Source organism: Phyllopteryx taeniolatus, chromosome 12 (assembly GCF_024500385.1).
Source record: "Phyllopteryx taeniolatus isolate TA_2022b chromosome 12, UOR_Ptae_1.2, whole genome shotgun sequence".
In the NCBI taxonomy this organism is placed as follows: Eukaryota; Metazoa; Chordata; class Actinopteri; order Syngnathiformes; family Syngnathidae; genus Phyllopteryx; species Phyllopteryx taeniolatus.
The window spans coordinates 18,002,641-18,017,189 of NC_084513.1; the positions used below are offsets into that span (position 1 = coordinate 18,002,641).

At 42.3% G+C, this 14,549-nt stretch overlaps 1 protein-coding gene across 1 annotated transcript in view; it reads left to right on the plus strand.

The window, feature by feature from the left end:
• Positions 1-13,775, plus strand: part of LOC133486994 (neuroligin-4, X-linked-like) — a 30,049-nt gene extending 16,274 nt beyond the window's left edge. The window contains exons 7-10 of the mRNA XM_061792914.1: positions 583-796; positions 3,527-3,651; positions 7,972-8,581; positions 10,571-13,775. Of these exons, the coding sequence (XP_061648898.1) occupies positions 583-796; positions 3,527-3,651; positions 7,972-8,581; positions 10,571-10,978 (1,357 nt within the window). The 3' untranslated portion in view covers positions 10,979-13,775. The remainder of the gene's footprint in view (positions 1-582; positions 797-3,526; positions 3,652-7,971; positions 8,582-10,570) is intronic.
• The last annotated feature ends 774 nt before the right edge of the window (positions 13,776-14,549 follow it).

The window sequence follows — 14,549 nt, forward strand, 5'->3', positions numbered from 1 at the left end:
GTAGTGTATTCAATTAAATATAGGTTGAACATGATTTACAGATCATTGTATTCTGTTTTTATTTATGTTTAACACAATGTCCCAACTTAATTGGAATTGGGGTTGTATTTCATTTAGCTATTATACAGGTTATAATTCTGATAAACAATTCTTATTATGATTCAGGATTCAACTTGTTCAGTCTGTGTCCATTGAATGTCCTCCATTGTGATGTTTTATAAGCATCTGCCTGTTCTCTTCGCTTAGCAGAAAGGCAAAGGGAAACAGCTTTGTTATACAATAAGCCTCTCACGTCTATTTCACGTGAGCGTTAATGCACTATTTTGAACGGTAGTTTGTTGCAATCACGTTGCCAAGCAACTGTGGGAAAGTGACTCAAAAACGGCCTTGGGTCCCTTCTATTTCCTGCAACGTGAAATGGCAATCGAGCATTTGCGTGACTTGAAGCCACCGTATTTATTAGCTGACAACGAGCTGAGACAAAAATCCATGTTGTCATGTAGTTATTGGTTAATAGTTGATCGATGATGTACTCAATTGATTGGCTGAAGCCGGCACGCCTTTCGTGTTTCCAATCCACAGGTTTATGTACACGGACTGGGCCGACCGCGACAACGCGGAGACCCGACGGAAGACTCTGGTGGCGTTGTTCACGGACCACCAGTGGGTGGCTCCGGCCATCGCCACTGCGGACCTCCACGCTCAGTACGGCTCACCCACCTACTTCTACTCCTTTTACCACCACTGCCAGAGCGAAGCCACGCCTCCCTGGGCAGACTCTGCACACGGCGATGAGGTAAGCTAATACCGTTAAGCCGTCTGTTCACATGAACTGTTTTTTACGAAGCCCTGCAGGCACAACATGGGGGAACATGTTTTAATTGTGGCCACGAAATATTGTAGGTATTACGTGTGCACAAAATACTAATTTGTGGCCACAAAATAGCTGTGGCTCCATATTTGCACCGTCTCTAGAAATGGTACGGGACAAGTGAAAAGCAGGGCTCAAGCTACAAAATGGACAGGCATAATACAATTGAATTTTATTTGAGGTTGGGGATGGGCTACAAGGATATTCTGAAGAAGATGCCATTGCAAAGAATCATTTATTCAAAAGAAGATGATGCACATAAGTCTTGTGGATACTATTAGGACTGAGCAGCTCTTTGTGAACAAAAGGACTTTGACTTGGATATTCTGTGACTGGTGTGGTTCATCTGTTTCTGACGTGGCACACTGAATGAAGTTGTCGACGGCTACGTTAGCTTCACAGGCTACATTGGTTAGCTTCCATATGCTATTCCTATGCTACATATATGATTATATGTGTATGATATTTTAATGTTTTATACTTGTTTGGCAGTTCAAAATTGACATGCGTGAGGTACGTCAGGAACATTTATTACCACTCTTCATTCGTCATTAAAGTGTTGAAAAAAATTCCTGCATTCATTCTAACATTCATCCATTCATTTTGTATAGAGCTTGTTTTGATTAGGGCGATGGGTGTGGTGGAGATTTGAACACCGATCTTTTTAAATGTGCGATAGTCAAGCTAACCGCTATGCCTTCGATTATGATATGTACTGTATGTATCTTGATAATGATTGATCTGTGAATGATCGCACAAGCGTAATGCCAGCAGCACTTTGAGCGAGGAACCTCTTGCACATGTTTTGCTTTGCAAGTCCACAAAATTGAAGTTCAACTAACATCACAGAAGAGACCGTGGTCAAAACTTAAGCTACACATACATTTTCGATCGTCCATAATTTCACATGCACCACATTTATTTTTAACAGAATATATGTTTTAACCATCCTGCTAGACGACTTTTGTGGACGTCAAGTCAATGTAAATGTTTCCTGCTGGGTGTTAATAGTTAGCAGCTAATGGAGATGGACCGCGGCAGCACGTCGAACGCTGCATCCCTGAAAGGGCGCCGATAACGCTGACCTCGCGCACATACAGTAGCTTTCTCTTCGTCAGCTTCATAAAAACGCAGCGCTTTGTTTCGCCGCACTTTTACGACGCGATTAAACGGGCCGCGCGTCACGCGGCGGACGTGCTAATGTTAGCATAGCTGCAGCTAACGGGTCTGATGTGCCTGACTGCTTCTTGTGGTTGATCAACATAAATCCACCAACAGAGGAGAGGTGCCGCGCTCACGGTCGCCTCCGGCAATAATCACGCTTGTGGAAAATGTTATATATTACAGTGATACTAAAACTGGCAAACCGCAAATCTCGAGTGAGCAGTAGCACACTGCCCTCCACGCTCAACCCACAATGTCGAGATTGGATTTTTTATTGTCGACTGCAGACTGAGGAAGTGTAAAAGATTAACGGTTAAAGAGATTCTAAAAGATTCATAGAACTATAGGGGACTTTGCAAGTGCTATTTATTATACCTAACCTGCATGAAGACTTTTCACTTAGCAGAGCTTTTAATCTTCTCTTTTCTGACATTTTTCTATTTTTACCTGCAATTTCCTTTCAAAGATGCATGCAAATTAAACAAATTTGTAATGATATGAATGATAAAAACAACCATTTATGTAAGCTGGTGAATCTTTAGAATTATTGGATTCAGTCATCTTTGTTTTTCTAAAAATAGCTACCATCTTTTTAAAACAGATTTGGTAACTTACAGTCATGTGGGCTCCTCACTATGAGGCAGTAGTTTAACTCTGTTTATTTTGTGGTTTAGTTCCAAAATAAATGTTCCCATTTGAACCAAAGTTATTCAATTCATTCCAACCTATATTACCTAAACATGCAATCTTGTAAGCAACACTTTAACGTTCTGGATTGTGTCATACAAGTGCATAGCGGAGAAGTTCAACAGTCAAAAAATAAAACTAAAATAAAGGTAGAACTACTGATCCTTTGATGACACTTGACATACGTGTAACGACGATCGAACAGGAAAGTGTTTATCTCACCTAAATGCGTCGTGTAGTGTATAAAAAGTGTATTTAAAAGTTCAAATTAAAATAAATGTATGATATTGCCAATATTTTACTGAGTAGCCAAAAAGAACCGTCTGAGTTCTGGTTTTATGTGTATCATCACACTTTTTCTCTTGGCCATCACAGGTACTCTTCTGTGGCGGCATCACATAAAAGCCAAAGAAAAAGCAAAACACGCGTGGGAGTGGAGTTATTTTTAGATGCTCACCGAGGTTGAAATGCAAATTGTGCATCGGTTGGCCTGGTTGACTTTGGAGGTTTGACATTATTATTATCATTATTATTATTACGACAACAACACCATCATTGTTACTAATGTATTCTTATATATAATGACATGAATCTATAAAAATATCTATTTCACTGATGGGAGGCGACCTGTCAAGCCGAAGATGAGTTTCGAGAAATGTCTTGCAGCTCCCCGAAGCACAAAGACGTGTCTGCCTCCGCTGAGACTTTTTGCCATGTGTCATTTAAGCGTAGCTTTCCTGTCAAGAGAACCCATGTAACCTGGTCGCACTAAACCTCGCTCCCCCTGCGTGTGTGCGCACGCAGGTGCCGTACGTGTTCGGCGTGCCCATGGTGGGTCCCACCGATCTGTTCAACTGTAACTTCTCCAAGAACGACGTGATGCTCAGCGCCGTGGTGATGACCTACTGGACCAACTTCGCCAAGACGGGGTGAGTGGTTACAAAAAGCACACCGACGGGGGACACATTGATTTGCCCTCGGAGGAGATGTTTTGTCTTCTCACCGACTACAGCAAGAAGCCAAAAGACAAAAGCTCTGCTTCAGCATTCTTCACATCTATGTATATCACACACATCCATTTGTAATTTGTTTTTGTGTGTTTTTTTTTTAAAGGCTGCAGTGCGGAACTTTGCTTGCCCCCCTTAGGCCAGACTACTGTTACTTCCATACATGGGCGTATTTACTACGTTTCATCATAGCACCCATAAAAACACCACGGGATATGGCACTAATTATTACATTATACTGGGAGTTGCAAAAAAAATAAAAATAATAAAAAATTGAAATAGGAATATCTGAGTAACTACAAGTGGACGAAACGAAATTAAGGATATCGATTTGGGTGTGCCACTCATCAATAATCAACAAAAGGATGTGTTTCGCTTGTCACATTAACATGGTCAGTAGAGTCAATAGATGATTACAACGTGTAATATTGACTACATTGTGAGTCTTACGTTGTATTATTATGAGAAAAGTCTGTTTGCAGCGATCCATGGTGGACTAATGGGTAGCACATACAGTACGGGTTCAAATCCAGATTGTGGCTTTCCTGGGTGGCGTTTGCATGCTTGTGTTAGATTTCTCCGGGTATTCGGGATTCATCCCACTTTCCAAAGAAATGCATTCATTGAAGAGTCTAAATTGTCCGAAGGTGTGCGTGGGAATGCTTGTTTGTCCGTAATACGTTCCTTGCTCCTCGCTCCTCAAAACACTGAACACGACTTGGAAGTTATTGTCACGCCACCATATGTCTCAAGTTCGAGGATCGAGCATCGAGGAGCCTCCGAGAGCTAGCTTTAAATCGTAGGACATCTTATGTATCCTCCGCGAAAGTCCCATAACTCCTCGATGTTGACGTTTGAAAATGGCCGTGCACCAGCTGCCTTCCTTGATTATTTTAGTTTGAATATACATATTTTGCTGAGCGTCTGTTGTATTTGGGGCAGTATTTAATAGTAAAAGGCATAACGACACTGGCTCATGGTTACTCTACGCCTAACCCCAACCGCATATTTTTAAGGTTTGTGTTGTAATTAGGCTGTGATTTTGTCAAATGAAAATAAAAAAACCTACCGTCGGTTCTCCACTGTTTTTGCATTGAACGTAATACATAAGCAACATATCAACACTTACTGTATTTACAAGTCACTCCAAAAATGTCACGATCGTCTTTGCAGCTGCAAAGTTGTAAAGCGTAACAGTGTTGATTATATTTGACTTTAATGTAATACAACTTAATATATGAAGCGTAAGTGGACATTTGTGGTGATAGTAATAATTGAGCCACGCAGACGGTTCATTTGTGACACGTCAATGACGTGAGTTCATCTTCAGTAGACGTCTCCGTGAAATGATGTCATCGCTTGTCTTATTCCCCCCCCCCGAAGCATTCCTACCTCATCCTGCATCAGTCCTCTGTCAAATATCCTCACGTACACATAGGTGTTAGGAGCTAGGACCTAGGAAGTTCCAAATATAGAAATGAGATGCATCCCCACAGGGGGTGAGCACCCCTAAAATTCCCAGCCTAGAATTGTTGCCTGCTTTTATGTGCATACCTGCATATGCCCCTTACACAAGGGTGATAATGAATTAAAGAAAGAAGAAGATATTTGGCATCGTGAACACGCTATGTGTGTGGGCAGCACAATAGCACATTTTTTCCATGAGAGAAATTAGAGCGCCAAGATTCCACAAAGCTTAACACCTCCGCTCATGAAAACACATTCTCTTTGTTTTGTTGTATTTGCAGGCATGTCAATAGGAAGTGTTTGTTCTGTGACACAGATAGGCCCACCCGAGGCCAAAGTGTGCACATATGATAGATTTACTGTACAAAAGAACACCATATCTCTATTGTCATTGTACAGTATGTAACTGTACATTATTGTTGGATTAGCCTTATTCTGGCGCCCTCCCGAAGCCTGTCTGTAAATTCCACAGACGACAAAGCTAAAAACTCCAAATGAAATGACACAAGCTCCCGTCGGGACAAGGTCACTCATAAACACACCGCCGCACGTCAGGAATGACTTCGAAGCAAGACGCCGCACTTGCCGCAACCGGCGGTTTCTGATATGGGCGATATGGGCAGCCGCCCAGGGTGGCGTTCTCTTTGGGGCGGGCGGCGCTCCAAACACCCCCACCTCCCTTCGACGATTGCCCAGGGGTGCACAAGTTGGTCGCGCTGCACAGGGTGCAAAGTTTTGGGCAAGTTGTTTTTCAGACAGCAATGCACTGGCAGCTTTGCAGAAGGGTTAGGTTGAACTCCAAATTGTGCACCCATAATGGGCCCGCAAGCTAAATATGTTATCGTCATCTCCTTTCTCTCGTCAGGCCTCATAAACTTGAACTTAATGTCATCCGGAAAGGAAACAGACGACTCTTGAAAAGTGCTCAGTGATTTAAATCCGCTGTCACGACAGCATCTTGAAGCTTTTCTCTGAACCGCGACTGGGAGAATCCAAGACGCCTTTTCAAACCACTTGAAGATTTCACTGACGAAAGCCGAAGCAATGTGGTAAAAGAAGAAAGAGACGCTGTTATTCCTGCCTCCCTTATAATATCATATGAAAATCAACTGCCAGTTGCCTAAAAATGCTTCTGTCGATACAATTAAATAAACTCAATGTGGAAGTATATTAGCGGCTGAGGAAACGACAGAAAGACTCCATATGAAAACGTTCAAAACTTGACAATAGGGGCTGATAAGAGGATCTTTTATCGCTTTGCTCTCATACCATACACGAAATAAAAGCAATTGTTGAGGATTGGACCCCGTTTCAGTGCTCCGACTGTGTCGTTCCCAGTAATTAATCCATTGGAGGCCCGTTCCACTGAGACCCCCGCACACTTCCACAGAGCGTTGCAGAGGGGGTTGGGGGGGGGGGGGGGGCCTTCATCTAAATCACAGCAGCACGTTGCTAAGCCACAACATACAGAATTAGAACAGGGTTCACATGGCACACATAAACAATTCGCTGTGCAATGCTGTGTTGCAAACAAACAAACACAAAAGAGATCCATCTCTGCCCTGCGAACAAACAGGTAATGCTTCACCAACGACATCACAGTTTGCCGTTACAACCTGGACCGGTTGCCAGTCAATTTCTGTTGGTTATTATTATTCAACAAAAAAATACGGTATATACTATCAGGTTGTGTCATGAAGAGAAATAATGCAATATGGCTGTGGAAATATTGGCAGCTATAACAAGAATCACACAATTTATTAAGCCGCTGCTTGGTTTGACAACAATGTTCACGTGGAAGGACCGACCTTGAAAATGGTTGAATCTGAAATGCGAGTAAGACTGGTTGGGATAAATCTATTGACTTTGAACGAGATAAAAGAAATGCGGACTGGGATTTCCTAATTCTTGCTTGGATATCCTTTTCTGTACCTTCATATTTACAGCTTTCTCTTCTTTATTGGGTCTGAGTCAAATCTGGATTCTTCCCAGTGCCTCAACCGTTGCTTGATTATCTTGCAGCAGGTAGAAAATGAGTTTAAGACCATGAAAAGTCCAGGTCCTCTGACCTCTCTGTCAATGTCGGCGGAAGACCTTACACAAAAGTGGCATATTCTTTGATTTATTTATTGTTGTGTGTGTCAAACTCTTCTACTTTGGAAGTGTTCCAACAGTGCACAAGCTTGCGTAGATCTGTTTGATAATGTCGTCTGTCCTTTCTAAAAGGCTGTAATATGAAACGACAGTACCAGAATGACACCCTTTGAGGCTTTTTCAAAGTGTGACAAGCAGATCCGCTGCGGAAGTTTGTCAATCTAATAATTTGCTCAGTAATTACACACAAGGATAGCAGCTATTCTTGTCTAAAGAGCCTGCCTGCATCACATTGAGTGACTCATCAAATGGCGTCTTTCAAGCATCCTAGCATGATTGGTTAAGACATTACTTGAAAAAGATAATAACCTTCTTTCTGCAACATTGTGACATCGTGTCTCTTTTTCAATATGCTGCAATAAGCTTCAGGTCTTTGACCTTTCATTGCTTCAGTCTGTACTTTCCCTTGCCCCTTATAGAAAAACCAAAATAAGAACAAGGTTTTGCTAGGAATAAATAACTCTGCAATGGCGATTAACTTGTTGCATGGACAGGTAATACTGTATTTGAACTCTTTTGCAGTGTGAGTCGAATAACACCTTTTAACTTTGGAGCAACACACTGCAGACACTGAAAATATTTACTCTATTGTTGCTTAAATTTGAATGTATCCCTTTCCAGGGACCCCAACCAGCCCGTCCCCCAAGACACCAAGTTCATCCACACGAAACCGAACCGGTTTGAGGAGGTCGCCTGGCCCAAGTACACCCCCAAAGAGCAACTCTACCTCCACATTGGCCTGAAGCCCCGCGTGAGAGACCACTATCGGGCCACGAAGATCTCCTTCTGGCTCCAGCTGGTTCCTCACCTGCATCACGTCAACGAGCTCCTGCAGTCGGTGTCCTCCTTCACGCATAGCCCCTCCCCGCAGGACGACACTCCTTATTCTTACACCAAGCGCCTCTCCAAGGGATGGCCTCCGAGTAGCACCCGTCATCCGGGGTCTCAAGCAGGTACGCAACAGCCTCCGGAGTCTGCTCTAGGACAGGGCGGCGGCGAAAACGGAGTCCACGTCCCCAACGAGGACTATTCGACGGAACTTTCGGTGACCATCGCGGTGGGAGCGTCGCTGTTGTTTCTTAACATCTTGGCGTTCGCCGCTCTACTCTACAAGAAAGACAAGAGGCGGCTGGAGCATCGCCGGCCACGTCCGCTCCCTCCCCCGCGGCGAGATATCACGGCCGCGGATGTTGCCGCTCACCTTCACGGTGAAGGACTGATGTCACTACAGGTGAGTCAGCATTTTTTTTTAACCCCACGTGGCAAGTTCATGTCTGTGTTCATTGGAATGGTTTCACCTTGATCTTGGCTTGCGTTTCCATCATCAACCTTCATGGCTTGCGGCCAAGCTGCGTTGGAGAAGAGTCACATTTTGGTTTGCTTGTTTTTCCTTTGGAGTGACAAATCTCTGTCAACCAATCATAAGACTGCACTGAGTCCAGCCACATCCTTTAACTACTGTAGTTGGTTCCAACTGAAAAGAGTACCGGAAAAAAGTGCACATCAGTTTGGGTACCATTTTTCATTCTTCAGAAAAGAAGCTTGCAGTCATAATCGTAGAGTGAAGTACAAATAAATAATTGGGCTGATTTTCAAAGTCAGCAAATCTGATGTCTCTACAGATGATCCTGACCACCATCGTAAATGTTAAACCAGTTCAATAGTCATGATCAAATATCCTTGTTGTTGTGTCCAAGACACTGAATACTCTACACGGTTGTCATGTAAAACAGAACGATCGCCAATCAGGAGGTAAACAAAGAAGTAGATCAACTCGTATTTTGCACAGCTTTGGATATGAGACCACTTGCTCGTTCGAAGCAGCGCTCAAAAAACAGCGTTCAGTTGTGGACCAACTTGTTTCTTTATAATTTGACTAAAAGGAGTGTTGGGCTTAAGTTGAATAAATGCAAAACAACCAGACTTGAGAAAGCTGAGTGTTTGTACAGTGAAGAAGACGAAATGGTCTTGGGTTACCATGTTGCTTCTCACAGGTCAGTTCAGGTACTATGCCAGAGTTCCGGTTCGAAGGATGAGAAAGTCGGTGGTTAAATTGTTAAGCGTGCGGTGTGCTATGTTGGTCATCTCGAGTACACCACACACTATAAGAACAATACCAACGAGTGATTTTTTTTTTTGGGTGTGTGTGGGGTCTGGAGCTTGTGGTCGCGCTTGTGGTCATTGTCACCTCCAGTATGTAATTAATCAGACAATTCCATTAGAACTAACACAAAGCCACGTGACGGGTCTGTCAATGAGTATCTTTATGGCCAGTGGCTTGCCAGTGGATCAGCTGCCATTGGAGCACATCTGCAAAACATAGCTTGCCATTGGAGCGATAATATGTGTGCGAGTTCATGTGTGTGCGGGCGCGTGCGCATGTGTGTGCACGTCTGCGTTTGTTTGGGCACATGCACGCGTGTGATTTGTGTCCAGGTCCCTCACTTGGTATCCATTGAAAGTGTTCCGGGGACTATTTGGCCTGCTGTTTGTTCTGTTTGTTGGCTCTCACGCGGTGTTACCAAGCGCTAAATGCCAGATTTCCTTTAGCGCTGACATGCTCTGCTGATTCCCACTGAACTGATTTTGTGCTCTCTTTATTTAAAATATCCGCTCTTATCATTTATTTATTCTGTTCCCCATTGGTACATCTAATGTGACAAACTAAAATCTAACACAGTCTCTCTTTCCCCCCCCCCCCCCCCCCCCCCCCATGATCACATCATCGACGTGATGTTTGCATTATACATAATTGTGACTGCAGGAAGAAAAGAACGAAAGAAATCTGTCTTGTCTTATGCTGCCACACTGTAAAGTGCACACCAAAAGGAGCAGCACAATAGCCATTCAATTGATGCAGTGTGAAGTGTTTAATTCTTTTAAATTCTATTTAATTAAATCATTACCGTCTGTTTTTATAAAGTACATTATTATGGAGTGCTAATTTTCCTCATTAAAATACACATTACAACAGTTTTTTCTGTTTTTTTTTGGGGGGGGAGGCTGGAACAGATTAATGACATTGCCATTCATTTCAATGGGAAATGATGATTTGTGTTTCGAGCAAAGGCGACACTTTATGCAGATTGAGGTCACGATCTCCCAAATGGTCTCGTTTTGAAAATCGACTTGTAACTCCGCAAGCTTTAGTGCTGGCCCGAGGTTTGACGGTTCTTCTGCGAAAGCCTTTAGTGATGAATCCTTGTATTGATCGTTGCAGGTGAAGCAGCTGGAGTCCGACGCGGCGTCAGCGGACGAGAGGAACAACACGCACCACCATCACACTCTGGACACGCTGGACGCTCTGGACGGCTTGGACACGCAAGACATCTACAGCACGCTGGACACGGTGCGCCTCACCTGCCCGCCCGACTACACCCTCACCCTGCGCCGCTCGCCCGACGACGTCCCCCTCATGACCTCGCTCACCCCGGGCTCGCTACCCGTGACGCCGGGCTCGCACACCGTTACCCCCGCCACGCCCATGACCCCCATGACGCCCGGGTCTGTGGTGGGGATGAGGATGGGCCATCCCCACCAGGGATACACGCACCACAGCCCGTATAGTAACACGCACTTGCCGCACACGCACATCTCCACGCACACACACTCTACCACGCGTGTATAACCGCAGCGAGAATCTTGCCCCCAGCGGGACATAATTACAACACACATGCTTCTACACAGAGACACACACACACACACACAAAACAACGATAGGACACAAATACCTCTACTAATTACCCTGCAGGATTGTTCCAGATGGAGAGACAACAGCTGTGTGGGAGCTGATGACGAAGTGGAGATGCACTTTTATGAACGGCAATCCGAACGACAGCTTTGAATACGGCACCGTGCGTTCGTTCTAGACAACGCTCGAGCAACAGCAGTCGGTGACGGACCAACTTGTATCTGGCGCATCTTCCGATAGGACGACGAGCAATAGCGGTCAGCGGTGGACCGAATTGTATTTGCCGCAACTTTGGATAAGACACCGCCTGCTTGTTTTAGCCAGCGCTCGAGCAACAGCGGTCAGCGGTGGCCCGACTTGATTCTGGCGCAGCTTCGGATAGGACACCGCCTCCTTGTTCAAGGCAGCGCTCGAGCGACAGCGATTAGCTGCGGGCCAACTTGTACCTCTGACGTGACTTAAAGGAGTGTCAAGATGCGAAACTGACCACACTGAGAGAGCGAGAGACAGAACGAGGCTGGGGCTGTCCAACTGAACAACCTGTGAAATGTGAATGTAGCATTCTTTTTCTGTTTTTCAACAACAACAACAAAAAAAGATGTGCCCCGGATCAAGTTGAGCTAAGGAGAACGTCATAAAGCAGAAGAACAAGAGGGAATACATATTTAAAAGAAAATAACCTTAGCTGAAGGAAAAGCAAACGATTATGACTTTACCGAGAGGAATATACTGTACCAGCCCTCCGAGATGTTCCAACAGAGCATCAATCTAACCAGCTATGTGTTCAACTATTGTAAATAGAATGATAAAGATGACGATTTATAGCATTTACCTGATCTTGCATTGACTTATTTAACCACATTATTGCTTTCATTTCCGATATTACTCTATTATTGTATAGCTGTCCTGAAGCAAAGCTGGTTGTAACTGTATGTCACCTACTTTAGTCTTTAAAAGGCTTTATTTGCTATACGTCATCATTTCAATCAGTCTCATGTCATCGCCTCGGTACGTTTGTTTAGTCGTCGAAATTATGGGGCATTTTGGAACACCGTCCTGTCTAATTGTTTGACCGCCAGGTGACGAGATAGAATTGTGTAGATAATGCAATATCGTGATGATGATTGCGCCCCAGCCAGCCGCCTTTAACCATGAACGACCCTTGCCCTCCTTTCCCTTCACCTGCCCGTAAATTCCTAAAAATGTTGAAAAACGTTACTATTTATTTATTTATTTATTTGAGTTTTTTGGAAGCCTGGCTATTATGATTCTGAGGCGTTGTGGGGGTGGGAAAAAAAAAAATCCTAGCACATTAAGATTTTACCTTCATTGCTCACACCATTAAACAATACCAAAAAAGAACCCCTAGAATAAGAATAAGAATTACTAAACAAAAACCCCAAAAACATAAGAAATGTGTTGTATATGAACCCGTTTTTTTCTTTAATTAATATTTTCTTAGCAACCACTTCCACACACTTGTAGTTTGTTAGATTAATTTTTTGGTTTAACCAGCATAATTATCATATCATATTTGCATTCAACTTAACATAATAATTGCATTCTGATAAGAAGAAAAAAAGGAAATTGAAGAAAAGCCATCCATCCACTTGACAAATTAGTCACTTCCTGTATTTAAAAATGAAAAAAGATCATTGATAATTGTTATGCGAACTGATAGGGCAAGGAACCGTAATTATATGATTTCTCCCGGCCAATCAACAGATAAAACCTAATGACAAAATTGTATATTATACCGGTATGGAATTATTTTTAATATGATGGTAATGAAAAAAAGCTTTGTAATGCCCTGCAATCATTTCCCGGGATTCAAGTTTTGAATTTCCAAATCATTTAAAAAGTGCTCGATAAAGGGTTAAATTCTTTACACTTTTATTCTAAAAAAAATAAAAAAAAAATAAAAAGAGAGAATTCAAGACTCATTCGACCGTTCGTTGTTCAAAACTTGATAAACTAATCTCATGCTCCATTTTTAACACTTCAAACGTCCTCCTCCTTGTTTTTGAATCAAACTGTCATTTTATTCATCAGGCTTCAGCTTCTTGTGTAAATCATAACGTGCTCTAATTTGGAAAGATTTTGGAGGTTATCCAGCTGACTACACACAGAATGCTTAAGGGCTCTTTTGTCAGTTTGTGTCACCGCGTTACGTTTCAAAGCATTTGGAGAATAAATACCAGTCCATTCATATTAACTAGTCATGTGCAGAAGTGATGCTGCGCTCATAGCTGCCACTAAAATTGACAAAGGGCCAATCTTGTTTGCTGTTGTAAATCTCAAAGTCTCGCCTGTTTGCCAACCACTCGTACTTGTATTTTCACTTCAGTAACTCTTTCACAAAAGCCTCAACTTCCGTGTTGTGTTTACCATGCCCTTTCCCGAACCTCCATACTCCCAACCGTGCCACTTTGCCATAGTATGGAATCCTAAATCCATGCTAAGACTTTAGTTCACTGTCAGCCAAACACCCGAAAAACAACACTGTAAAATTGTGGGTGGCGGAAAAAGAGCTTTTGCATCAAAAAAGAAACGGGTGATTGAGGAATATTCTTTTTCATATTGACTAGGTGGATGGGTAGATTGTGTCAAAGCATAAAACATTTCTGCTGCATTTTTGAAAAATAAAATGATCAATATTTTACAATTTATGAGCAATTTAAATGTCTTGTATGTCTTGATTCGGAATATGCTTGTAATAAATGCCTTTTCTGGTTTTGGGGAGCGTTTTAGTTAGAAATGTTTAAAAACAGATTGTAGAATGGTTTATTTATTTCAGTAATTTAATTTAAAAAGTGGAACTAATATATTATACATTATTATGTCATTAAACACATAGGAAAATACTTTTCAGAAGGCAAATTCACACCTAATTTTTATATTAAAAATAATAATAATAATAATAATAAATAATAATACAAAAATAAATTCTTCAGATGGTCAATTTTGGGTGTTGGCTTTAAGTTAAAATCCAAATCCAAATTATATACAGAATATATATTTTAAAAACAATCACCCTGTGTTGCTAATGTATATAATGTATAAGTTGCACTTTTTTTGAATCGAACTACTGGAATAAATTAGGTTTTCAAAGATATTCTAATTTATTGAGTTGCACCTGTCGTCTGACTTTTGAATGTATTAATTTACCCCAATAAGCTTTTACAATATGGGTGTCATACCCAAGGCCTGCGGGCCACACCTGGTCTGCCACACCATTTTATGTGGTCTGCCAAAGCTCGTCAATGAAGTGTCTGCTTGCCAGTATTTTTCCATATCCATCAATATGTTGGAAATAAAAAAAACAGAACTTCGATGTGGTCTGCAATGACAACACGGTTTGACACCTCTGTTTTACACTACATTGTTGATCCTGCAAGAATTGTAAGAGATGTCAACAATATTGTTGGCATAATACTGGATAAAGAAGTGCTGACTTGGACAAAAAAAAGGTGAATCATCCAGCCTATCATCAACTATAAATTGACTA